Here is a 24,375-nt window from a genome sequence, read left to right on the forward strand (position 1 = left end):
GCCAAGGACAAGTCCCGCCGAGTCTGCGGGCCGGTACGCCGGATAGCCTGGGTGCCGTGGCACTTCTAGCTGAGAAGCCTTTGCTCTCGGTGGCCCGTAAAAGCGCTCGCGCGCCGTCGTCCATCCTTTGGTGGACGGCACGGGTTTGAGGAACGGGAGTCAGTGAGCTCAGCTGACTTCCGGAGGAACGACTGGCTTGGTTGCCTGGTCTCGGCGAGGACCGCCACCGCTGTCCCGGAAGGGCCGGACCGCTGGGGACAACCTAGCGCAGGCCAATAAGCGCCGACTAGCTCGGCGATTGTTGTGTCTATGTGCAAGGACTAATTTGTGCGTTCTGCTACACCACACTGGAGACTCTCCAACAGGACATATTGCACCATTATCGTGCAAGTCTGGAAGGAGGTCACCAAGGGATCGGGCGTACCTACCAGCGGATCCGAGATCACTTCCACTGGAGAGGTCTTTACTGCAGTGTACAACGCTATATTGGGGAGTGTGTGGATTGTGAGACGGGCAAGGGTAAACCCCGGATCCAAGGTGAGTCACCAGGTAATATCCAGGCGACGTACCCTTTCCAGATCCTCGCTATGAATCACATTCCCTCGCTGCCCAGATCCTACAAAGGGAATACGGAGTTATTAGTATGGGTGGATCTGTTCTCAGGATATGTAATTGCGAAGACCAGTGGATCCAGGACCGCGCAGACTATCGCTGAATCGTATGAGGAATGTGTTTTTAGACGATTTGACGCCAGCGAGGTGATCCGCCATGACCGAGAGCCAGGATTCATGGCCGATTTCTTCAGATCCTTCAATCGGATCCTGGGTCAACGACAGCGGGAGACAATGGCGTACCGGCCACAAGCAAACGGAACGGCGGAACGCATGGTACAAACAGCCATTCGCGCACTAAAATGTATGTGCAGTATCTGGACCAAAGGGATTGGAATGACTACGCTGAGCCGCTCACCTTTGCGATCAACACGGCCCAGGATCGGATCCGAGGAGAAACCCCATTCTACATAGTACATGGGTGGGACCCCAGATCCACCCTAGAGGCTACGATCCCGGTTGGCTGTACTCGACGTCAGGATCGGGATCCAAGGCGGTGGAGATACCAGATCCAACGTTATTACCTGCAAGCGCGAGCGCAAGTGAACACTCGGTTGCAGGAGGCGATCGCGGATCGGGCGGATCGGCACAATGAAGAGATCCAACCGCATCAAATCGAGGTTGGATCCCGCGTCTGTCTATATTTGGATCGGGTCAAAGAAGGGTACGCACGTAAACTAGCGCATCTGTGGAACGGACCGTTCCGTGTCGTTGAGAAGGTGGGTGAGTATGCAATGAGGATCCAGACTACAGGCATAGACTGTCGGCTATTTCCGGTGGTACATGTGTCCAAGCTAAAGCCCGTGGGGATCTTCCCTGACCGACCCCAGATCCACTTAGCCGAGGATGTGGCTGACCGTTTTGATTTCGATGAGGGGGTATTGCCGGAGGACAGCTGGATCCAGGATATGAAAACGAGTACGAAGTGGAAAAAGTTACCGATATGAGAACAGGCAAGAGGACTCGTTATGGCCGGATCCACCGTGAATTCCTGGTGCATTAGCGTGGTTATGAGGATCCAGACTGGATGGATGAAGCGGATCTCAACTGTGGGGCTATACTGTATGAGTTCTTGCGAGATCGCACGAGCCGGAACCGGTTCGGTGTGATGCAATCCCACGAGGAGTAGCAGGGCTCAGATCCACCAAAGTGAGTTGGTCACTTTGAGTGGAGGGTGTGGTGATGGATCTACGGGGAGGCCGTAGATCGGTGGACAGGGAACTGTGTATTTTGTATTTTGTTTTTGATGATGGATCTGGTGCTTCGGGCATCAGAATGGAGCAAAGGAAGATGAACTATGGAATGGTATGAACCCCAGACGTAACGGGCCTGATGTATGCCCGTCACTGACACCTAGGTGTTGAGGAAGCGTCTTGTTCTCAGTAAGACTGAGAGCTAAGTATTAAGTCCGATGTAAATTCAACTCTGATGTATTATTAGACCGGGGCGAGCCCTTAGGACTAATGTGAACCACTCAAACAAAGGTCGACAGCTGATTGGCTGAAAATGGGGACTGGCTTCCCCACCTTTCAGCCAATCAGAGGATGACGAGTCAGCACATGCTAGTCGTGTGCCGACCATGCCTACTTCAGCAATATCGGAAAGATGTCTAGCTACTTATGTAAATGGAGGGCCCATTACATCACCCTCCTCTCAAGGCAGCACTCACGAGACGTGAGTGCAAGCGGGGAAATTCTTGGAAATTGAGACGTCAGTTGGTGTGGTGTTAACTGATCACGATGCGTGCGAACCACAGCTGCTGCGCACCGCAGGAGCACAACGAGACTCGCGCGACGAGGGGCAGGACGCAGCGAAGTGCGAGTGAGACGGCGGAAAGATCGGGGATGACGCCTGCGGAGACGGCGACGACAACGGGGACGACGGCAGACACGCGGACGAGCTCCGCGAGAACGACAGCGACGACACAAGCCTCGACGGCGGTTATCAGAGGAGAGCCGCTGGCGACGATGCAAGATTACTTCCGTCGATTTCGAGCGCTGCGGGGGAAAGGTATTGATGGCATCGCGCATGATTCGCTCCAGCGCTCGTAGTGTGTCATGATCGTCCGATGGAATCGGATGCTCGCGAGGGCGACAACTTCGTGGCGTGACTCGCGGGTCGCGAGGAAGTCATTGGTGAGCATTCGCTGCGGGAGCTTCGTACGCGCGTGTGTACCAACACGTAGAATGAGGATCGGATCTGTTATGTGCAAGAGTGCGAGGGTTGTGTCGTCTGCGGCAGCTCGGAGCATTACTCCGAGGTGGACTGGACGCACGAGGTCGCCGAGCGGCCGCTCGGTGAAGCGGAGGAGTCGTGGATCGCCAAGTATCGGCGCGCGCTCAATGAGGTCTCGGTTGCTTCTATTCGCGGCGGAGGCCACCGCGCTCGTGGTCGTTCGCGATCTCGCTCTCGTACTCGAGGACCACGTCCGGGACATTCCGGAGGTGAGATGAACGTGTTCCCACGTATCCTCGTCCGGCGGATATACCAAACCAGCGGACTCGATAGCGCCGCGCGGGGGGATTCCCGCGGGTGGATGTTCTACTCGTACGAGCACGGGTACGAGGCGTCGCACGAGGGGGGTCCTCGTGCGCCACGAGGTGATCCACGATCCAGCACTTTTGGCCAGCCGAGTCAACAATCGGCGGAGGGGGTTCGCCGCGATAGGGCGTACGCCTGGGTGTTCCAGGGAGATGTGGAGGCTGCAGCGAATCGTGCTCTGGACGCTCAGGTGGAGGCTGAGGAGGTGACTGCGCAGATCGCGCAGACACGGAGGGATCTTGAAGCGGAGCGCCAGTCGAACCGGGAGTTACTGGCGCGGACTCGGGAATTGGAGATGCGCGTCTTTGGAGCGCCGCGGACGGGGGCACAGCCGCGGCAGTCGGCGGCGCGGACGGCGCGCCGAGAGGGGCGTTCGCTTTACGCTCCGGCGCCGGCGCCGGAGGATCCAGCGTCGACGGGATAGCAGCGGGGTGGCACTTCTTGAGCCGCCCGACGTAGAACGTCGGGTGTAATCGTAATGACGTTGGAATGTCCAACGTGTAGGCTTCACCGTTAAACTTCACGACTCTGAAGGGTCCATTAAAACGAGGCGCGGGTTTGCTCGCGCCAAGGTTGGTAACTGCGGGAGAGCGAATGCCGTCGGTCGACAGGAGGACTTGCCCTCCTATCCAGAAGGTAGCCATATTCTTGCGTCCGCGCCTGCCCGCGTTCTCTTTTTGTTTATCCACTGTATCTTGAAGTGCATCGCGCACAAAACAGGCGATTGACGCGCGTCGCTGGACCAACGCCGGCGGCGTTATCGACTACGCGCCGGGGACTTCGGCGCGTAGTTGGCCGCGACTTGAGTACCGGTATTACCGGGGTCAATCAGGGTTCGCGCAGTCCATGCTGCGAGAGGAGACGCCGCGGAGCTCGGCGTCGCGAGAGCCTGTTTCGCCTTGGAGCGGGTGACTGCGTTCAGTGACTCGGGGGCGTGAGCCCCACTCGTCACAACATATTCATCATTGCCACCGTCATCATCCCCACCCAGAGTGGAGGCACCAGATACCGTGGGATGGCCCACGGTGAGGAGTGCTGGGACGCGCGGGTGCCGCGCGTTGTTCGCGAGGAACGGGGCCAGCCCCGTCGAGGCGTGCTCAGCGTTGTTGAGTGCAAACTCGGCAAGGGGTAAGAACTTGCTCCAACTCGCGAAAGTAGTTGCGTAACTCCGAAGAACATCTTCGAGGACCCTGTTGACCCGCTCTGCCTGGCCATCCGTCTCCGGATGGGCCGCCGTAGACATCGACAGCTTCGTCCCCAGAAGCTGGAAGGGAGCGGTCCAGAATGCGGACGTGATCCGCGGGTCACGATTGGAGATGATCGACTCCGGTAAAACGTGGTGGCGAAATACGCGATCGACGAAATGCGCCGCGGTCCCAGCCGCGGTGACCGTATCACTCACGGGGGTGAGATGCACCATCTTCGTGAATCGATCCACGAAAACCAAGACGCCGTTCCGACCGTCGGCATCGGGAGGGAGCCCTAAGACAAAGTCCATGGAAACTGAGCGCCAGGCCTCAGTTGCGATCGGCAGTGGGTGCAGGGGCCCTTGTGACGACTTGGACGGCTTCACTCGTTGGCAGGTCTCACAAGGGCGGACCCACTTACGCACCCATTTGTACATGCGGGGCCTGTAAAAGTCGCGGGATACTGCCGCGAAGGTCTTCTCGCGGCCCAAGTGTGCGCCCATGGGGCTATCATGGAACTCGTGAATGATGCGAGCTCGCAGATCGTCGTCGTTGGGTACGACGACTCGCGGAGCATCGAAACGATCGATGTTGTAGTACAGCAGATCATTGTCAAGATGGTAGCGGTCGATCTGGTTGCGCGTATTGCGCGAGAGGGCTCCCAGTGTCTCGTCACTGGGAGAGCGGAGGTACGCCAAGATGTTGGCGTAGACCGCATCGTCTGCGTACGCCGCGACGATCTCATCGCGTAAATCCATCTCGGGGGACACAGACGCCAGGTTGATACCTGACGCTGCGCACAATGCGCAGTGATCATCGCCTTCATCCTCGCCGTCAATCACTTGACGACCTAACACGACACGAGGATCGTAATCGGGTCGCCGAGACAGCGCGTCGGCGAAGATATTGTTCTTGCCCGGCTTGTAGTGCACGACGAAGTTGTACTCGGCGAAGAACGACAACCAGCGCGCCATACGCTGGGATAGATGCGGCGACTTCATCGCTGTCCGCAGCGATGCATGATCTGTGTACACGGCGAATGCCTGTTCGCCCAGCAGGTACACTCTGAATTTTATCAGGGCATACCGCATCGCAAGGAGCTCCTTGTCGTGTACGGGGTAGTTGCGCTCAGCCGGCTTCATCTGTCGTGACTGGTAACTCACGACTCTCTCATGACCTTCATTGTCGAACTGCATGAGCGCGCACCCGATAGCGAAATCGCTAGCGTCGCACACAACGTGGAAAGGTTTGAATCGTCCGGGAGCATTAGTATTGGCGCAGACGCCAAGCCCTTCTTCACCGAGTCGAATGCGGCTTGGTGCTCGGGACGCCAAGACCACGTGGCGTCTTTCTTCAACAGGGATGATAGAGGCTGGATCAGTCCGGCATAGTCTTTCGTGTATTTGTGCAGATAGTTCGCGAGACCCAGCCACTGACGGAGCTCAGTGGGACTTGTGGGCGTAGGCCATGAGCAAATGGACGAAACCTTCTCCGGGTCAGCTCGTACTCCCTTCTTGCTCACGTAACAGCCGAGCACCGGAATCTCCGGTGCACAAAATACACACTTCTTGAGGTTGGCGTACAGTTTGTTCTCTCTCATCACTTGAAAGACTTGCCTCAAGTGCCGGATATGGACTTCGAGCGCGCTGAGACCATCCTCAGCGCTACTGTGGACGAAGATATCGTCGAAGTAACTCGGCGCGAAGTCGCGGAGTGGGCGAAGCACGTGGGAAACCATGCGATTGAACGTGGCGGGTGCGTTCTTCAGACCTTGGGGCATGACGAGCCACTCCCAGAGCATCCCGCTGGGAGTACTGACGGCCGTGAGAGGGATGTCACTCTCGCGCATCAGTATCTGATAAAAGCCATCGGTGAGGTCGATGGCACTGAAGATGACACTGCCCGACATGGAATCCAGTACCATGTCCTTGCGGGGGATCGGGGTCTGTGCCGGGATGGTGGCGTCGTTGAGCTTGTTGAAAGCGTGGACGATGCGCCAACCACTCGTGGCCTTCTTCACACAGAAGGTCGGAATCGAATGTGGGGAGGTACTCTCGCGGACGTGACCGGCTTGCCGGCGACCTTCGAAGAAGTCGTCGATGGCCTTGACTTGATCGCGCGGCAGTGGCCACTGCCGTGTCACGCAATACTTCGCGCCGGGTGCGAGGTCTATCTCGTGGCGAACGCCACGATCCGATGGCAGAGCCGCAGGGATCTTGTCTGGGAAGACGTCGGCAAACTCGCGGGCTGTCTCGTAGACCGGGTTACCAGACGCCTTCAGGGTTTCCCAAGACTGCGGGGCGAAGCGCTCCTCGCGCGCTGACTTTGGTTCAGCGCTCTTTGGTCTTGACGACGCGTCGTCGAGCTCAACAGAGTTAATCTCGTGAGGCACCGAGTCAGCGTCGGTGATCAGACAGACTTGCTCGATGTCCCCGGCCTTAAGGTCTCGGAGGAACTTCTTCCAGGAGAGGCCTGGGAGGCTGGTGATGGACTTGGCGTCGCGAGGTGGGCTCGCGACTTCGATGACACGCGTCTGGCTGGGAGCGCCGTCCGCATACTCGATTGCGCAGAACGATTCAGTCGGTCCTGGAGGAGGGTCAGCGAAACTCCGGTGAGGCTTCAATCGTCGCCGCGACCTGCGGGAGGTCTTTGTGCGTCTCGAGCCCCTGCTTGAGACTGAGGTGTCGCTCCCGGTGGACGATGATGCACCCTCCTCTAGGCGCAAGAGCTCGTCCTCGACCGCCGCCGGTCGTGCGCGGTGGTAACTGCGGACCAACCGCGGCATCGTCGTGCGGGAGCCACTGCTCGACCGCGTCGTTCTTCATCCGCGAGAAGCAGGATGCTCGCTTGCTTATCTCTCACGCGCGCTCTCCCGCGCGTGTGCTTCTTCGTCTTCGCCAATCAACAGCACTGCGCAGGTCGTGCAGAGAGGGCCATCGCTCGCTCTGTGCACATTGTGCGTCGTGGACTCCCCGTCCACGACCGTGACGTGGGGCCAGTCTCTTGGTGCAACCACGAGATGTGTGAATACCTCGCTCACGTCGAAGTCTTGGGGACGCTTGACTGAACGAGCCAGCCAGCCGATCTGGGTCTGGTACCGGGTCAACCATGGGATGCCCAGGATACAGTCAAACGCGTAATTTATCTCGATCACGAGAAAATCGTCGTTGCTGTGAAAGCCGTCGAACGTGTACGGCAACGAGACCTCGCGCCGCGCAACGCGGCGAGCCTTTCCGACAGCAAGCTTGATTACCACTTCGCCGGGACCATTCCGGAGGCGAACACAATCGGGGAGCACCGACAGGCACGACGCGCGGAAGAAGTTGTTCGTCGCGCCTGAATCCAGGAGCGTGCGGAGAGGTCGCCGGGCTCCGGCGACAAGCAGACTGACGATGATCAGTCTCGAGTCGCCGCTGGCAGTGGTGGCATTGAAGTGGAATGTTCCACGTAGGTAATGACGGGAGCCGGCGCACGGCACACCACCGCGCGATGTCCAGGCTTCCGGCACCGGAAGCAAACCATCGGACGGTCGTCTCGGCTGCTTCGTCCTCGCCTCGAAGACGGCCACTGCTGACGCTGCGACGCCTCAACGGCGTCGATCTCCATGGGTTCAGGACCCGGCTGACTAGTCTCGGTGGGGGTTGTCCTTGCATACGACAATGTCACCACATAGTCCTCGCGTAACGCGAGGGCCAAAGCTTCTTCCAGGGTCGCGGGTTCGGCCCGCGTAAGACAGTATCGCGTCATCCCTTCGCGCATCCCGGATACGAAGACATGGACTTGGGACGCCATGTCGATCGGCTTCGTGACGATGCAAGAAGCGAGATGGCGCGTCTTCTGGACATAGTCGCGCATGGACATCTTGCCTTTCTTGAGGGAGAAGAACGTCGTCCGAACACGTGACTCGTCTTGTGGTGGTTCAAATGCGAGGCGAAGGTCACTCTGGAGTGTCTCCAGAGTCGGGAACGCGTGTTGGTCGACGACGAGCTTGCCGAGGGCCCATTCCTTGGCCTTGCCGGAGAGGCGGGATAGTAGGAAATTCACTTTGCCCGACGGTGCCTGGATTAACCTCGAGGCGATTGCGATGTCAATCTCTCTGAACCAGCGGTTCAGAGGAAGACGATCTGGGCCCGTCCCAGAATATGAAGAGGTCTCCATCTTCACGGCGTCGTTCCGTGAGGGTTGCGAGGGAGTTGATACTCGTTGCTTTGCTTCGGCGAGCTCGCGGACCATGAACTCTCGGATGGCTTGGCGATGCTGGTCGGGGTTCGCTGAGCTCAGCAGCGACGTGGCGACCACTTCTCCTGACATCGCCGCAAGGCGGTGGAGCACCTGCCGCTCGATGGACGTGCGGTGGGGGAAGGTTGCATGCTCCAGCGTCATGGCTGGAGGTCCGGCGGGCTGGTTCTCACTCATCTCGAACTTGGTCATGGGAAGGACTACAAAGTGCTACCAGGTGTAACGGGCCTGGTGTATGCCCGTCACTGACACCTAGGTGTTGGGGAAGCGTCTTGTTCTCAGTAAGACTGAGAGCTAAGTATTAAGTCCGATGTAAATTCAACTCTGATTTATTATTAGACCGGGGCGAGCCCTTAGGACTAATGTGAACCACTCAAACAAAGGTCGACAGCTGATTGGCTGAAAATGGGGACTGGCTTCCCCACCTTTCAGCCAATCAGAGGATGACGAGTCAGCACACGCTAGTCGTGTGCCGACCATGCCTACTTATGCAATATCGGAAAGATATCTAGCTACTTATGTAAATGGAGGACCCATTACACCAGAACCCAGATCCATCGTTCCCAACCGAGGTTATGCAAGTTTGGATATGAAGGAATGGGATCTGGGATGAGTGCGTGGATCTGGGTTTTACTGATGGAATTACACCTCGTGACAAGTGGAACTACTGAAATGGAGATAAGGGCGACAAGATGATGATGACGAAGATACATTACATGAAGTTACGCTGCGTTACGATAGATCTGGGTGGGTTACGACCTGCCGCAACGCTGGGCGCCGGGCTGGATCCATATCCACCCGGTGGCAGCTTCGTGAACCGCAAAATATTCAGCTCGGATCTGGCTTCGCGGTGCGTCCGTTGATACGCTTGGAGGTCGTCTTGCAGCCGATCCGTTCGCCGAACCGCCTCGTCAGCGGTCGCTAGGGCGCGATCCTTCTCCTTCTCGGGTTTGTCGAGGTGCTGATGGTGGGCTGGTGGATTCTGCTCCATGTATCCCAACTCTGCATCCGCCTGGCGCAGAGCCCCTTGGGCGCGATCCAAGCTGCCCTCGACGAGGTCCAGGTTGTAGGAGAGTCGTCCCGGTCCTGCTCCACGGCCTTGCGCTGTTCCTGGAGATCTTGGATCTCGGTTTCGGCCAGATCCACCTCGGAAGTGAGACGCTCGTTATCTTCTTCCAGGCGGGCCCGGGTGCGTGCAGCCCGATCAAGGTGTCGCTTGAGGTCTTGGATGTCGCGTGCTTGGTGGGAAACTTGGATCTGGAGTCCCTGGATCCGGTCGTCCTCCCCGGTGGCGGGATCCACTGAGCGCCGAATGTGGACAATCTCGGCATGGAGGCGGTGTAGCTCGGCGGCCTGCTCTTGGAGGTGCTCCTCGGCTCGGCGGAGATCCTGCGTCTGGAATAACGCGGCAACCTCCTGTTGCTCTTGGATTGCTGCATCGCGCGCACTCACGGCAGCTCGCAGATCCGTCGTCAGCTGATCTCGGCTCGGGGCTGCGCCTGGCACCGATGCCGAGCGAGTGTGACCCAGATCCAGCCTGGGGCTGTGAGTGGGAGGACGCTGAGGCGGGCTGTGCGGGGAATCCGACATGTCACCCGACGGGCGGAAGACGCGGAAGGAGATGTGCACGCAGTGATGCCGTTGGGCGGCAACGACTACGAGCAGGAGGCGGCTGTGGTGAAATGAATTTCAAGTTTTGGAGAGAAGGAAGTGATAGATCCAGACTGTGTCACAAATCCGCAAGACTGACGGACCTGGATCCCGACCCTGGAAACGGAGGCAGGTTATTACTGGTGGTGGATTATTACTAGCGGTGGATCTGGGCTATGGAAAGCTTTGCCAGATGCATGGAGTGTGTGAAAATAATATCCAAGGGGCCCCGAAGACGATGCAGGGCACGAAGATGCTAGATCCAAAGGTTGGAGGGATCTGATTCCTGGATCCAACCTGATTCCTGGATCTGGAGATATGCCTTGGATCTGAGACTGTGGTCTGTTGGAGGTAATCAAGAGACACACAAGGAAGATAAACAGGCCACGCAGAGTCAGTAGACAGTGATGGGAAGATAGGATCCATAGGAATGATAGGACTTTGGGATGGGACCGGACTTAACGGTAAATCAGACTCGAATTTGATTTGGACACCACACCATGCGGAGCCTCGTAGCTGCTGCCGCTACGATACATGTACGCCTTCGTTGCTCTCCGCCGCTGTCCTGGCTTCTTCGTCGACTCGGCTTCTGGCGGCACGTATCCGCTCACGCTCGCCTCACCCACCGTCAGCAACTTTGCCCTGCCACCGCTACGTCGGTGGTCGTCGCACTGGAAGAACGTCTGGGCCGGGTAGACACTTGCCTGGCCCCGAGCCGTCCGCTCCCGACACTCTTTCGCCTGCGCCTTCCTCACGCGCTTCTCGAAGCGTCGTCTTGTCCGGAACGCCAACAAGTACCCGCTGGTGTCCTCGGTCGTCTCGCCGCCCAGCTCCTTGCTCACTTCGCCGACCGTCTTCTCTAAGCGTCTTGCCTCTGCACACCCTCGAGGCCATCGACGGCCACTAGCTCCGTCTCGCCCGACTCACTGTTCACCACCGTGCCGCTTGCGCTAGACTCCGGTGTCATCGTACGCCGCTGTAATTCCACAGACTACCGGACTTTGCGTCGCAGCGACGTTCACGCCGCTTTGCCGCCTTCCTTGCCCACCGCGCCGCTTCTTCAGCCACGTCGCCTGGTCATCTCGGCTTCGCCTTCGCCTGCATGACCTTGGCCTGCTTCGTGTCACGGAGCTGCAGCTCTATCGTCATCACTTACTTCAAGCCAGGAGACGGCGTCTCGTTCCCGCCACCCCCAGCACTTAACACTTCATCCACACTCTTCCTGGCAGCAGCACTGCCGTGCACCGCCATTACTGTTCGCTGCTCTTTCTCGCCGAGCATCAGCGTGATCACCGACTCCATGTTCACGACCACATGCTCGCCGTCGCTGTGCGCCACGTCCTCGTTCGCACTCAAACTGTCCACGACCGCACCCGTTGTCATCGCGACCGGGTCCGTAGCCTCGAGCTCGTCCGTACCACCCATGCTGTCGGCCAACTCACCGTCCTCACTGTCGCCCACCATCGTCTCGTCACTGTCGACGACGATGGTCGTCGTCTCCGTCGTCACCTCCGGAGCGCCGTCTTCAGTCTCCCCCTCGCTCTCATCCGCGAAGTTCACGCGACGCCCGCCGCCACGGCGCACCGTGCTTGGGTCCAGCGTCGCCGCTCCGCCATCCCCAGTCTGTAGTCCCCCGTCAGCGCTGTTCCTCGCGCCGACGTTCTCTTCCACGTCTTCCCCGATCGTGGCCACCACGCCGCCGACATGCACCGTGTGCCCCACGACCACCTGCGAGCATCGTGATCTCTGGCCAACGGCTCCATCTCCGTCGACCACTGCTCTGTCTTCATCCGCCAAGCCGGCGTGCTCGTCCCGCACCAGCACCACCGCTTGTACTTGTCCATTACGTTCCTCAGAACGCACCGGGGAGGTGGTGCGTTCTCCGCCTTGTTGCACACGCCATTCCTCTTCTTGGCGTGCACGCCGTCATCCTCGCCGTCTTCGTCCCGAGTGAGAGCGAGCTGTTCTGATCCATCCCCGTATCTCTTCAGCGAGCGGTAGGGTGGGGTACCCTATGCCCGCCGCGCGTTTCCCGAAGCGTCGGTGCTTTGGTTGCCCGCACCGCCTTTCTGATCCCCTACCGGGCTGTTGTCCTACAGGTCGGCGCGCTTCAGCTCGCACTCCACCGCATAACGCCCCATCTCATGGCAGTAGTAGCACAAGACGTCTTCCTTCGACCGTGACACCGCTGCTTGCTGCTGCGCCCTCGATGCCTCGTAGAGTTGGTGGATGCGTAGACGCTCCTCCCGCGTCCTCAACGGCCCTTTTGCGTTGTAGCCGCCACCTTGCTGCCCTTGGCCTCCGTGGCCTCCAGGGGGGATCCTCAAAATCTGCGAGATTGCTAGATCCAACTTCCCAACAGCGCCCGGACACCGACTAACGGAGGGGGTACTCCGATGATCCGTGATCAGTGCTGAACTCCTCACCTTGTGTACCCGTCGGTAGGGCTGGATCTTGCTCCTCTGGTAACTTCTGAAGAGCCCAAGTGTTGAAGTAGGAACGTCTTGGCGAGACGCGGGGATCCGGTGGAGCAGCGCGGAAATCTTCACTCTGCTCGCGGTTCTTGGTCCAGATCAAGTGATTCCCGACTTGGATCTGGCGGCCTGGATCTGGATCCGGCCGAGTGGTTGCCTTGTGGTGTGTTGTAGGCCCTTGTTGCGACTTGGTAGGTCGCCCTTTGTCGTACTTGCCGCTTCCTATAGCAGGATCAGGGTAGTTGAGAATCACGGATCACCCGGCCAAGTAGTTAACTCCGGGTGATCTGGGATCTGCATTTGTAGGGAGTTCACTAGGAAGGTTGATCTGGCCAATATATTATCCAGATTATTCAACCGACACTAGATCTGCTACCCAGTACCTTGCTGTTTCTTGGTGGGCCAATGTCGATCCCGATTCCAGGCGAAGGCGAAGGCACTTGCGTTGTCCAAGGCAAATTTGAGTCTGATTTATGGTTATGTCCAATCCTATCCCAAAATCCTATCACCCAATCCGAAGTATCTTCCCATCTGTACCTGCTGGCTCTACGGACCACCTCTACCTTCACTGCATCGTCGCTTGTTCCCTCCGTTGAGCTGTAGCCGCCAGATCACCCACTGAGTCCCAGATCCGCCAGATCCGCCAGATCCCCAGATCCCCAGATCACCAGATCCTCAGATCCCCAGATCCCCAGATCCAGATCCACCTGATTCCCAGATCCAGATCCACCTGATTCCCAGATCCAGATCCGCTGATCTCCGAAGTGCCTTGATCTGGGTCGGTCTGCGTTGATCTGGGGTCCCTGTGCTGTTGCGACCTCCTTTCCTCACTTTCCTTGTCTTAGCCGTCTACCAGAGGCTTGGATCCGCCCTGGCGTACGGGATCCGGATCCAGATCCACATGGGTACATGTGATCTGGATCCACCTCTCCCAAATCCGCTTGATCCACGCTGATCCTCGCTGATCTTGAGTCCTTCGGTCGTCGCATACTCCTTTCTCCACTTCACTCGCCATTGCCACCTCTCAGACGCCCAGATCCGCATGGGTGCATGTGGTCTGGATCTGGATCCACATGGGTACATGTGATCCAGATCCCACCGTCCCTGATCTGGGTTAACTTGTCTTGATCTGGGGTCCTTCGGCTGGCGTAAGCTCCATCCACCGCTTAGCGTATCCTAGTCATCCCTCAGAAGCTCAGATCCGCCTGGGTACAGGTGACCCGGGTTTGGATCCACATGGGTACATGTGATCTGGATCCAACCACTTCCGATAGTGCGGATCTGGCCCTCTGCCGTATGTAGACGTCTTCTGTGTCATCTTGTAGTATTTCCAGTAGTCTCCCTTTGACGCCACACACATCTCATCTGATAGCCTCGATCCACCCGCATCACCAGATCCCCTCGATCTGGCTTCTCGGGTGTCACTTCCGCGGTATAGTGACTCCATCAGGGTCCATCTTTTTGCCGATTGCTCCCAATCACCCCTTTCCCGGAATTCGCTTCTCCACAATCGCCTCCTGCGCGTAGTTGTTGCCGCACAACGGCATCACTGCGGGCACCTTTGATTTCTGCCCACTGGCGCGCTAGTGTTCCCCATGTCCGGCCCCTAGCGCAAGTCGTCTGGCCAACGCCCGGATCCAAGCGCTCCGCGTAACCGCCCGGATCTGGATCCACCCGATCTAACTGCTCCGACCGGCGCCACGCCTGAAGAACTCCGTCGCTTGAACCGGGCCCTCTCTACTCGCTCGGTCCAGCTCGTCGCGGATCTTCGAGCAGCTACGGCGGCCCGCGACACGGCCGAGCGTCAGCGGACCCAGATCTCCCGAACGCTGCTTCAGCAGACTCACGAACTGCGTGAGTTGGAGCGCCTTTATAAGAATCAAGGCGATGAACTCCAACGTCTCCGCTCTGAGGTCTCCGGCCTCCGTTCCGCCAGCAGCGACGTGAGTGGGGACCATGCCCTGCAGATCGCGGGTCTGCAAAGCCAGATCACGCGGCAAACTGCAGAGATCCAAGATCTGGGACGTCGGGTCGCTCGGCTCACGCAGGAGCGAGATCGACTTCGCGACAACAATGACCATCTCGCGAGTGAGGTAGAGTTGGCTGGCGCCGAGATCCATAATCTCCACGAGGAGCAGAGGTCTCTGGACAGGCAGATCGACCACGCCCAAGACGCGCGTGAATTAGCCGAGAGTGTCACGATCCGAGCGCAAGAGGCCCTCTACCACGCTGAGGACGCCTTACATGAGCGAGATCAGGCGGCCCGCGTTGCTTCCGCCCCAGATCAACTGGTGCAGGAGCGAGATCGCCTCATCCAAGAGCGGGATAGGGCCCACGCTGCATCCACCGAGGCTGACTGTCGCTTGGGGATCACCATCGACGAGCTGCATGGCATCCGGGTGCTTCTCCGGCAGACACAGGCCGATCTCAACACCTCTCGATCCACCCAAGCTGCAGCCACTGCGGATCTGGTAAGCACCGTGGAGGATCGGGACAACGCTATACTGGACGCAGATCACGCACGATCTGAGCTCGAGGATCTCCGTACGTTCCTCCGTCTTGGCTTGAAACTCCTTGGCCGTGAACTGACGCATATCTGCCGCACAGGGGCGAGTTTGGACACTGCTGAGCGGACTGTGGGTCTGCTTGAGAGCCAGATCCATCAGATCCGGGAGCAACATGAACGCCTTCAGCTGGATCATGACACTCTACAACGGAATCGCAATGCTCTCCGCTTGGAGCATGACGTCGCTCTCCAACGTCTGGCGATCGTGGTTACTGCAGTAGGTGCACGGCCTCTCCCCTCCGACGAGTTGGGAGATCTGGCGGCTTTGCTCCGCACACTTCGCGAGCTGCCTCAGCCTCAAGGAGATCGCCAGAGCGCCGGCGAGGTCCCAGATCAGCCCGCCTCAGAGCATTTGCCCGATGAAGCAGCCAAGCGCCCAGATCAGGAAGAGAAGCGTCCCAAGAGAAGTGGCGAGATCTCGGATCCGGAGCCCTCGAAACGTGCTCGCCGTGACTCCACTGCGGGGAATCGCGATTCAGCACGTCCAAGCGAGCGCCCACTCCGATCCGTGCCTAACCAGGGGGCCAAGAGTTCCGACGTCGAGATGGCTAAAGATCAAGCAGGATCGGAACCAGCGCATCATCTGGATCAGGACGATCTGGCTGAAGAAGGCCAAATCGACGATGACGGTGGCTTCGTAGATGACGACGAGGACGAACCCTGAGAAAATCACGGCAACCAGGCGGCCGAAGATGCGGACGACGAGAAAGAGGAGGAGGAAGGCGAGGATACCAGCGGGACTGGCGGCAACAACGATGATGAAGAGGAGGACGAAGAAACCACCCAGATCACAAACGAGTTGCTTGAAGTCCAGACTCTGCAGGCGATGGCTCAATCCCGATCCGCCGAGCGTCGTCGTCAGCACGCGTCTCCCCGGCGTGGACCTGTGATCGGTGGATCCGGTGGACCCCCGGATGATGATCCTGACGATGACGAGGTTCCTGGTGCCAACCTGGATCCGGATCCGCGAGGGCCAAACCCAGCCCCGGCTAATCGGCGTCGTCCCGCCCGTAATCCACTAGCACCCGTCGTTCCATTCGGATCTGAGGCGCAATGTGTCCCTGGACGAGCACAACCTCGGATCTTGATCCAGGCGGACGTAGATCCCTGGATCTCAGACGAGCTCGACAACAAGACCCTCGCTGCAACGCGGATCTAGGCGCCGTTCCCTGTCCTGCCGATTCAGCTGGGCAGGATCTTCCCTTATTTCGAGTTGGCAGAAGATCGGCCTCAAGTCGCTGACACCGACTTCTGCTGGGAGCTGATCACGGAGAACAACGTACGAGTTCTACTAGCCACGCGTCCCTGGGAAGTTCTCGAGAACTCAGATGGCGCGATCTCGTTTGAGACGGATGTTGGTGGCCGGCTTGGACTCGCGATCCGGCAATACCAGAGTTACGAAAGGCAAATCGTCAAGCCTACTGGGAATCCACGCACTCTTTCCCGATCTTACCGGCATCGGCGAAGGCTTATCCCTGGCTGACAGTGTATCACAAGGAGCGCAACAATCGCAGATCGCACGCCGGGAACCGCTGGAAGGGGTTTCTGCAGGTCTTGATAGTGGCCATGCAGGAGGGGTGGTGTGATCTGGACATCCTGTTGGATTCCTTCTTCCTCCACTTCCCCCGCCGCCACGAGTCCGTGATCTGGTATCCGGGATATGAATCTCGTCAGACCAATATCAAGAACCGTCGTCTCAACCGCCCCGAGCCCACAGATCTGTTGGAGGCTCTTGACGAGTGTAACGGTGCTGACTCGTGGCGCAACCACTACCGCGACAGCCCTCAAGATCACCCAGCGCGCCAGATCGCGCGCCTCACCGACAAGTTCTTCGGTGTCCACACTGCTGACGCTGAGTAGGGGCCGGACCCTTCCGAGTCGCCTTGGATCTTGGCCGGATCCACTACCCAATCGTTGAAGTCTCCCCTGTCTAGGCCAGATCCAGCTTGCATGTCTTATTTCTTTCACCAATACCGCTTTTGCCATATCGACATGTTCCACCCTCGATCTTAGGTCGGTCATTCGTCGTCTTGGTTAGCTTGCACTGCTTCACATTGTCCTCACGTCAGATCCGGATCCACCTCATTCAGACATATTCCAATTCGCTTCGGATCCGGATCCACCTGATCCAGCTCCACTTCAGATCCGGGGTCACGTGATCTGTCCCTCCTTGCATCGGATCCACGTAGTACGGGTAGCGAAAGACCTGAATCAGCTTGATCCGGATCCACTCATCCCAGATCCGTTTGACCGAGATCCATATGCGCCAGATCCACCTGATCTTCGGCGTCTCGGCTTTGAGTTGTCTTGAGTGATCTGGGACCTTAGGCGAGCATTATCACCGTACCAGTCTTCAGTTTGCCAATATCTGACGCACACAACGCCAGATCTCCACATGCAATATACATCACCCATCCCATTAATCTGCAGCCACCCTGCAGATCCTTCTTCCAACACACCGCTGGAGTGACCAACTCACTCCAGCTGATCCCTGTCTCACTATTCCTCGTGAGACTGCATCACGCCAAACCGGTTCCGATTTGCCCGATCCCGCAAGAAATCGTGGAGTATCGCACCGCAATTGAGGTCTGTCTCATCGGTCCATGTCGGTTCGTCGTACCCTCTCCAATGCACCAAGAATTCCCTGTAGATCCGGCCATAACGAGTTCATTTTCCTGTTCTCATGTCTGTAATCTTCTCCACCTCGTATTCGTCCTCGTCCAGACCTTGGATCCAGCTATCTTCAGGCAGCAGGGCTTCATCGAAATCAAGACGATCTGTATCCTCGACTGTCAGCCGGATCTGGGGGCGATCTGGGAATGTCTTCACCAGCTTGAGCCTGAGCAAGAGGCGGTACTCTGTACCCGCCAACTCGATCCGAGCTGCATATTCGCCGATCTTCTCCGCCACACGGAATGGGCCGTGCCACAGGTGCGCCAACTTCCGAGTATATCCTTCTTTGACGCGATCCAGGAATAACCAGACACGGGATCCGACCTCGATCTGGTGCGGGTGCACTCCTTCGTTATGATGGTCTGCCCGATCCGAGATCGCCTCTCGCAACTTCTCATTGACTTGCTCCCGTGCCTGTTGGTAATAGCGCTGGATCTGGTATCTCCGCCTCCGAGGATCTCGATCGTGACGTCGAGTGCTGCCTAACGGGATCGTCGCCTCCAAGGTGGATCTAGGATCCCACCCATGTACCAGGTAGAACGGGGTTTCCCTCCGGATCCGATCCTGAGCAGTGTTGATCGCGAAGGTAAGCCGTTCCGCGTAATCATCCCAATCACGCTGATCCAGATCCTGCACGTACATCTTGAGTGCCCTGATCGCTGTTTGCACCATGCGTTCGGCCGTGCCGTTGGCCTGGGGGCGGTAAGCCATAGTGGTGCGCTGTCGTTGTCCTAAGATCCGGTTGAACGATCTGAAGAAGTCGGACATAACCCTGGCTCACGGTCGTGCCGGATCACTTCGCTGGCGCCGAATCGCCTGAGCACGCACTCCTCGTATGACTCCGCGATCGTTTGTGCCGTTCTCGAGGTGCTAGCTTTGGCGATCACATACCCTGTGAACAGATCCACTCAGATCAGCAGCTCCGTGTTACCTTTGTAGGACTTGGGCAACGACGGGATGTGATCCATGGCTATGATCTGGAACGGGTAGATTGCCTGGATGTTACCGGGTGACTCACCCTGGATCCGGGGTCGCCCCTTGCCCGTCTCGCAGTCCACGCACTCTCCGACATATTGCTGCACGCTCCGATAGAGACCTCTCCAGTGGAAGTGATCTCGGATCTTCTGATACGTGCGTCCAATCCCTTGGTGGCCACCTTCCAGACTCGCGTGATAGTGATGCAGAACATCCTGTTGGAGTGTCTCCGGAATCACCAATCGCATCAGTCCATCTCGATCCGCCTCCGATTTACTCGTAGGATGGCAGCAGAACAGCAGAACACTCAGATCCACTTCGTAATACATGCTAATGTTGCCATAGGATCTGGCCTCATCCTGCGTCAGATCTAGCGCCGCCCCGACCAAATACTTCTTCAGCCCGGAGATCCACGCCTCCTCGTCCTGAGCTTGCCGGATCCGATCGATCATCAGTTCTCTCACTACCGCTTCTTGTAGGACGGTAGGTGTAGATCTGGATCTAGCCTTCGAGCTGGTGATTGCTGCCGAAACTCGAGCGACCGAGTCGGCCTCATTCTTCCTAACCACCAGGATCTCGTGCAGTCGATTCCGTGTGACCAGATCCTGCGGATCCGACTCATCGTCGACCAGGATCCCGCCTTGTCGTTGGAGCGCGGCGCTCGCTAGACTATCAGCGCTACCGTTCCAGCCGCGCTTGACGTGTATCAGCTCGTGATCGGGCCAGATCCGCAGCCGATCTAGGGCTTTTGCCTTAGCAGTGTGAGCCCTGGTGCTTTGCAGTCGATCTCACCTCTCACTTGGCGGATCACCAGGTTTGAGTCGCCACAGATCACTAGCCTGCGCCGATCTTCTCCCTCGAGTAGGTCCATACACAGCAGGAGGCCGTGGTACTCGGCTTCGTTGACAGTCAACCCTTCAGCATAGCCGGATCTAGCTTTTACCACACTCCACTCGGGCAGCTTCCATAGGATCGCGCTGTAAGCGCCTCCACCACGTTTGACGCGGGCGGATCCGTCGAAGCTGACCACAAAAAGCTCTTCATCTAGCCGTACAGTCGGGATCGGTACTTGGATCTGGCGCCTGGGTTCCTTCTTCGGCGCAATCGCTATCAGGGCCTGATCCACTTGTGATCTGGGTGAGATGCTGGCGGCGATCGCCCCCAGGATCTCGTCTTCGCCCTTGGTACACTTGACGATCTCTAGCGTCCACGGAGAGAGCAGGGCGGCCCACTGCCCTAGGCATCCTTGATCTGAAGAGCCACGCCAGTGTGGAGTACCTGGTCAGGACTTTGATCGGGCGGCCCACCAACATATTATAACCCAGATCCAGGATCCGCAGCAACGCAAACACCTCCTTCTCGGCAATCCCATAATTGAGTTCATTGGACTTCAGCGTGCGGCTTACGAAGGTAACCGGATAGTGGATCCCATCATGTTCCTGCATCAGGGCTACCGAGATCGCCCAATCATTTGCATACACCACCACTACTGGTTGTAGACCAGAGTTGAAGTGACGCAGGATCGGAGTCGAGGCAACCTTGCTCTTCAGCTTAGCAAACGCCCGGTGAGCTCGGATCCAGCGGGAATCGATCTCGCCCAGACCACCCAGGCCCAGATCGCCTGTCTTCAGACTATGAGAGCTCGGATCGGGTATCTCCGGATTACGTGCTTCCAGATCCGGTATCACCAGATCAGGATATCCCGATGCTTGGAGTTCCAGCGCTGATCTGGGGGCTTCGCCTCCGTGTAGAGTCGACGCAACGCCGCTGGGGTGCAGATCACTTGGTTGTGAGGTCTCACCAATCGTGGATCCAAGATCACCAGTTCCCAGATCCTGACCCGGTGATCCGATGTGATCTGGGGTGGGCTGATCCAAGTGTGCCCTGATCTGGGCCCGAGCTTCCGCCTTTGACATCGCGACGAAGTCCACCTCTCGCAGCTCATACAAGATCGCAGCGTAAATGGCATAATCCTCGATAAACCGACTGTAATAATTTAAGCTTCCGAGGAACGACTGCATTGATCTGAGTGATCCCGGGAACGGCAAGTCCACCAAGGCAGATAGATCCTTGGGATTCGCCTCCAGGCCTGAGTTGGATACCTTATGGCCTAGATATTCCACCTTGGCTTTGCCCCAGAAGCTCTTCACCACGCTATTCGAGATATTCCATCCGTCACACGCCTCCAGCAGATCGTCCACCCGTTCACACAAGTGATCCCACGATCTGGCGGTCACCAAGATGTCGTCAATATAAGATCTACGTCCCAACACCGAAGGCTTGATCGAACTCTCCCGATCACTACTTGCCGGGTGCAGATCAGCTCGATATGCGCTAGATCTGGATCTACTCATATCTGATCCGGACCGGCCCGATCTGGGATCGCCCGATCCGAATCGGCCGGATCCGGGCTTACCAGATCCAAGTCCGTCGGACCTAGGTCCACTTGATCTGGGGGAATGCTGGGTCGTACTCTCCAGATCACCACTCATCCGGCATCGACAAGCTCGAACTTCGTCAGATCCGGGTCGACCAGGCCGAACAGCTCCAGATCCAGATCGGGCAGATCCAGATCCGCCCGATCCGGGCTTGTCGACTTCGCTTCCGTCCAAGCCAGCTCCCGTTGGTCTAGGCGAAAGACCACTTGAATTGTCCAGATCACCATGCTCCGGGGCAAAATCTGTTCGATCGTCGTCGGATCCGGATCCGCTTTTGTCAGATCGCGGGATCCAGGTGAACCCATATAGCGCATTATCGAGCATCCGCTGGTAGATCTGGGGGGCGTTCTTCAAGCCAAATGGCATACGATTCCACTCGAACAGACCGAACGGGGTGATGAAGGCAGAGATCGCACGAGCCCGATCTGTCATGGTCACCACCCAAAATCCGCTTGCCATGTCGAGAGAGCAGTACCAAAGTACCTTGTCCAGATCTTCGAGCAGGTCGTTGATCAGGGGCATTGAGTAGATCATCAGCCTAGTTAGACTGTTAACCAGTCGATAATCAATGCACAAACGTATATCTACGCCGTTTTTCTTGATGATCACCACAATTGAGGAGGCCCATGGCGAGATCGAGGCCTTGATGATCTGAGCTCCGAGCAACCCCTTGATCAGATCTGACAGCTTCTCGCGAAACTGAGGCGCAACCTTACGCACACGCTGGGCAATGGGCCTCGCGTCGCCCACATCAATATCACAAACTACGCCACGGGCGGCGGGGGGCAACGCAATGCCTTTGCCGATCAGCAGGTGTCGGCGCTTCCAGATCAACCTGCGTAGGCGCTCGATCTCCTCCGGTGAGTTGATCTCCGGATCGCCCACTTGTATGTCCTCGATCTTCACGTCTGCCGTCCCCACCGTGACTTCAGGCAGCACCGCCATCTCGGCTTCGACGTCTTCTGCATGCAAATCGCCACTCTCATGGATGCAGACTTGCTCGTCCTCGACCGGATCCGAGCCAGCCTGATCTGCATTAAGCGGGTTTGTAGCGGCCGTCGAGCCCGATGCTTGGTTGGCCTCCTGTCTCATTCCGCCGTGTAGTTCCCTGCCCTTTCCCGCTTGGTCATCACTTGATGCGTGTGTGCCAGCTGGATCCGCGTCCTGTCCCTTATCACCATATGTCAGATTTGCAGATCCGCCCCCTGTCTCTGGGTGATTACTACCCTGATAACTCTCCGATAGGACAACGGGCTGATCCGCCTGTCCCACGCCAGCTGGATCTTCAGCACCTTGCGCGTCCAGCGTCGGATCTTGATCGGTGGGCACCTCGCCTGGTCCCGTCGATGGATCTGGGGATGGCAGGTCCTCGGCGGCTTGCTGCGGGTCCTGATCTGGCCTGGGCATGTCCGCTAGCGCATGATCTTGGTCATCTGACGTCGTTGTCGCCTTCAGCGCCCAAATCCTGGGGGGTTCGCACACACTGTCTGGCACCACCTTCGGATCTGGCCGTCTTGTCGCCAGACCGCCCCGGCCACACCCACCACCGGGTGATTTGGCTTCAACTGGGGTGATCTGGGCTTGCGACGGCTCGGGGACCACCTCCCACTGCATGGCGAGCGTCGAGCACCCGGGCGCCGCTGCGGTTGGGACTCCTTGTGCTCTGTCGCCCACGGCGAGACCTGGATCACCCTGGCCTGGTCCCGTCGCGTCCTCGGTGTCGAGATCCGCGCTCTTGCAGGTCTTGGGCAGCCTCGCCGACTGTGGATCTGAAGGTTCCACGGATTGTAAGGCTTGGAGGTACAGTGTCTCAGCAGTCACCTGGGGCACATCACCCTGGACCGCCTGCGCATGTGGATCTGGTTGTGGTTTGTTCCGACAGCTCTCCCGGCCCTGCGATCTAGTTTCAACGGGCTGCGCCCGTGGCAGATCCGGCCTCCGCAGTATCGCGCGCGGCACAGGGTACTCGGGGCGCTCAACCATCGGCGGCGGCGGGGTCCGTGGGGGATCTGCCTTCGCGGACCCGGCTTCAGTGGTGGCCTGCAGGGCGAGATTCTGCCACTCCAAGTAGCGGCGGGATCCGACGGTCACGAAGCCCTGCAGCCGCGGGATCCGGTCGCCCGCGAGCCACATGCCAATCCGCTCGTCGCGACACAGCACCAACTTCTTCTCACCGACGTTGGTGATCTGAAGGTATTGTGTCTTGCCTGGTCCTTTGGCCACGGTCGGCACCCACAGATCTCCGCGTGTCACCCACAGCTTGTCTTGATCCGATGTCTGCAGGCGCAGCGGAAGCTCGACGGACTCTCCGGCACCCAGCTGCAGGTGCTGATCCAGCCTCACGAGCCTAGCCTTGTCATTGTAGAGCTGTCGCCTTCCGCTGAGCTGGATCCGGACCTCGTCGGGCAGGCAGAGTGATCCATCGGCCAGATCCAGCCGGATCCCGGCCGGGACCATGAAGTCCATGTCCAGGATAGCTTCTTGGCCAGATAGATCACCTACCCAGATGTCGAAGATATACACCAATGATCCTGCTAAGGTAATCTTGATCCGAGTTCTTCCTTCCGTTGTGTAGACATTATCACCGATTCCAACGCATTCTTGACTCTGGCTCCTGTCGATGTAGCACCCAACCTTACGAGCAAAGGCGGTGTCCAAGATGGACACCTCGGCACCTGTATCGAGGAGTAAGATCGCTTTCTCATTGTTGATCTTGCCGGTGATCTTGGCTTGTCGGAACCACTTACCCGGTGAATGTTGCTTCCAGTATCTCCTGGAAGGAGATCTGGCGACTCCGGATCACCGGATCGTCGATAGGCATCGACGCGTCCGGATCTGGGCGTCTGGGATGTGGTATCCTCTCCATCCGCGGGCCGGAACCACAGATCTGGATCCTGTTGCTTCCAGTATCCCTGCGGCACCTCCGGATCCAGATCCACGGTCACGGTCGCGTCGGATCTGGCAAAGTCGTCGACTTGATAGAGACTTGAGACCACAGCAGTACGTTTCTCATGTAGATCA

General features: G+C 58.1%; 10 protein-coding genes across 10 annotated transcripts; 2 read left to right on the forward strand and 8 right to left on the reverse strand.

The window, feature by feature from the left end:
* Positions 1 to 3,147: 3,147 nt before the first annotated feature.
* On the forward strand, positions 3,148 to 3,576 carry IUM83_07316 (uncharacterized protein; the record flags this gene model as incomplete). Its single annotated transcript, XM_067931602.1, has 1 exon — positions 3,148 to 3,576. The coding sequence occupies one exon, from the start codon at positions 3,148 to 3,150 to the stop codon at positions 3,574 to 3,576; it is 429 nt and encodes a 142-aa protein (XP_067799141.1).
* Positions 3,577 to 3,909: 333 nt separating this feature from the next.
* Positions 3,910 to 7,124, reverse strand: IUM83_07317 (reverse transcriptase; the record flags this gene model as incomplete). The annotated part of the gene is made up of 2 exons (XM_067931603.1): positions 3,910 to 5,560; positions 5,623 to 7,124. 2 exons carry the CDS (start codon positions 7,122 to 7,124, stop codon positions 3,910 to 3,912), a joined length of 3,153 nt encoding a protein of 1,050 aa, XP_067799201.1.
* Positions 7,125 to 7,735: 611 nt separating this feature from the next.
* On the reverse strand, positions 7,736 to 8,770 carry IUM83_07318 (polyprotein; the record flags this gene model as incomplete). Its single annotated transcript, XM_067931604.1, has 1 exon — positions 7,736 to 8,770. One exon carries the CDS (start codon positions 8,768 to 8,770, stop codon positions 7,736 to 7,738), a length of 1,035 nt encoding a protein of 344 aa, XP_067799116.1.
* Positions 8,771 to 9,499: 729 nt separating this feature from the next.
* On the reverse strand, positions 9,500 to 10,168 carry IUM83_07319 (uncharacterized protein; the record flags this gene model as incomplete). Its single annotated transcript, XM_067931605.1, has 1 exon — positions 9,500 to 10,168. One exon carries the CDS (start codon positions 10,166 to 10,168, stop codon positions 9,500 to 9,502), a length of 669 nt encoding a protein of 222 aa, XP_067799215.1.
* A 4,213-nt stretch (positions 10,169 to 14,381) lies between these two features.
* IUM83_07320 (uncharacterized protein) lies at positions 14,382 to 14,822 on the reverse strand (the record flags this gene model as incomplete). The annotated part of the gene is made up of 1 exon (XM_067931606.1): positions 14,382 to 14,822. One exon carries the CDS (start codon positions 14,820 to 14,822, stop codon positions 14,382 to 14,384), a length of 441 nt encoding a protein of 146 aa, XP_067799076.1.
* A 120-nt stretch (positions 14,823 to 14,942) lies between these two features.
* IUM83_07321 (uncharacterized protein) lies at positions 14,943 to 15,404 on the reverse strand (the record flags this gene model as incomplete). Its single annotated transcript, XM_067931607.1, has 1 exon — positions 14,943 to 15,404. The coding sequence occupies one exon, from the start codon at positions 15,402 to 15,404 to the stop codon at positions 14,943 to 14,945; it is 462 nt and encodes a 153-aa protein (XP_067798972.1).
* Positions 15,405 to 16,834: 1,430 nt separating this feature from the next.
* On the forward strand, positions 16,835 to 17,128 carry IUM83_07322 (uncharacterized protein; the record flags this gene model as incomplete). The annotated part of the gene is made up of 1 exon (XM_067931608.1): positions 16,835 to 17,128. The coding sequence occupies one exon, from the start codon at positions 16,835 to 16,837 to the stop codon at positions 17,126 to 17,128; it is 294 nt and encodes a 97-aa protein (XP_067799220.1).
* Positions 17,129 to 17,935: 807 nt separating this feature from the next.
* On the reverse strand, positions 17,936 to 18,652 carry IUM83_07323 (reverse transcriptase; the record flags this gene model as incomplete). Its single annotated transcript, XM_067931609.1, has 1 exon — positions 17,936 to 18,652. The coding sequence occupies one exon, from the start codon at positions 18,650 to 18,652 to the stop codon at positions 17,936 to 17,938; it is 717 nt and encodes a 238-aa protein (XP_067799075.1).
* Positions 18,653 to 18,849: 197 nt separating this feature from the next.
* Positions 18,850 to 19,368, reverse strand: IUM83_07324 (reverse transcriptase; the record flags this gene model as incomplete). The annotated part of the gene is made up of 1 exon (XM_067931610.1): positions 18,850 to 19,368. One exon carries the CDS (start codon positions 19,366 to 19,368, stop codon positions 18,850 to 18,852), a length of 519 nt encoding a protein of 172 aa, XP_067798987.1.
* Positions 19,369 to 21,404: 2,036 nt separating this feature from the next.
* IUM83_07325 (reverse transcriptase) lies at positions 21,405 to 23,820 on the reverse strand (the record flags this gene model as incomplete). Its single annotated transcript, XM_067931611.1, has 2 exons — positions 21,405 to 21,517; positions 21,579 to 23,820. 2 exons carry the CDS (start codon positions 23,818 to 23,820, stop codon positions 21,405 to 21,407), a joined length of 2,355 nt encoding a protein of 784 aa, XP_067798988.1.
* Between the last annotated feature and the right edge of the window lie 555 nt (positions 23,821 to 24,375).

This window comes from Phytophthora cinnamomi, assembly GCF_018691715.1.
Source record: "Phytophthora cinnamomi strain GKB4 chromosome Unknown Contig6, whole genome shotgun sequence".
NCBI lineage: Eukaryota > Oomycota > Peronosporomycetes > Peronosporales > Peronosporaceae > Phytophthora > Phytophthora cinnamomi.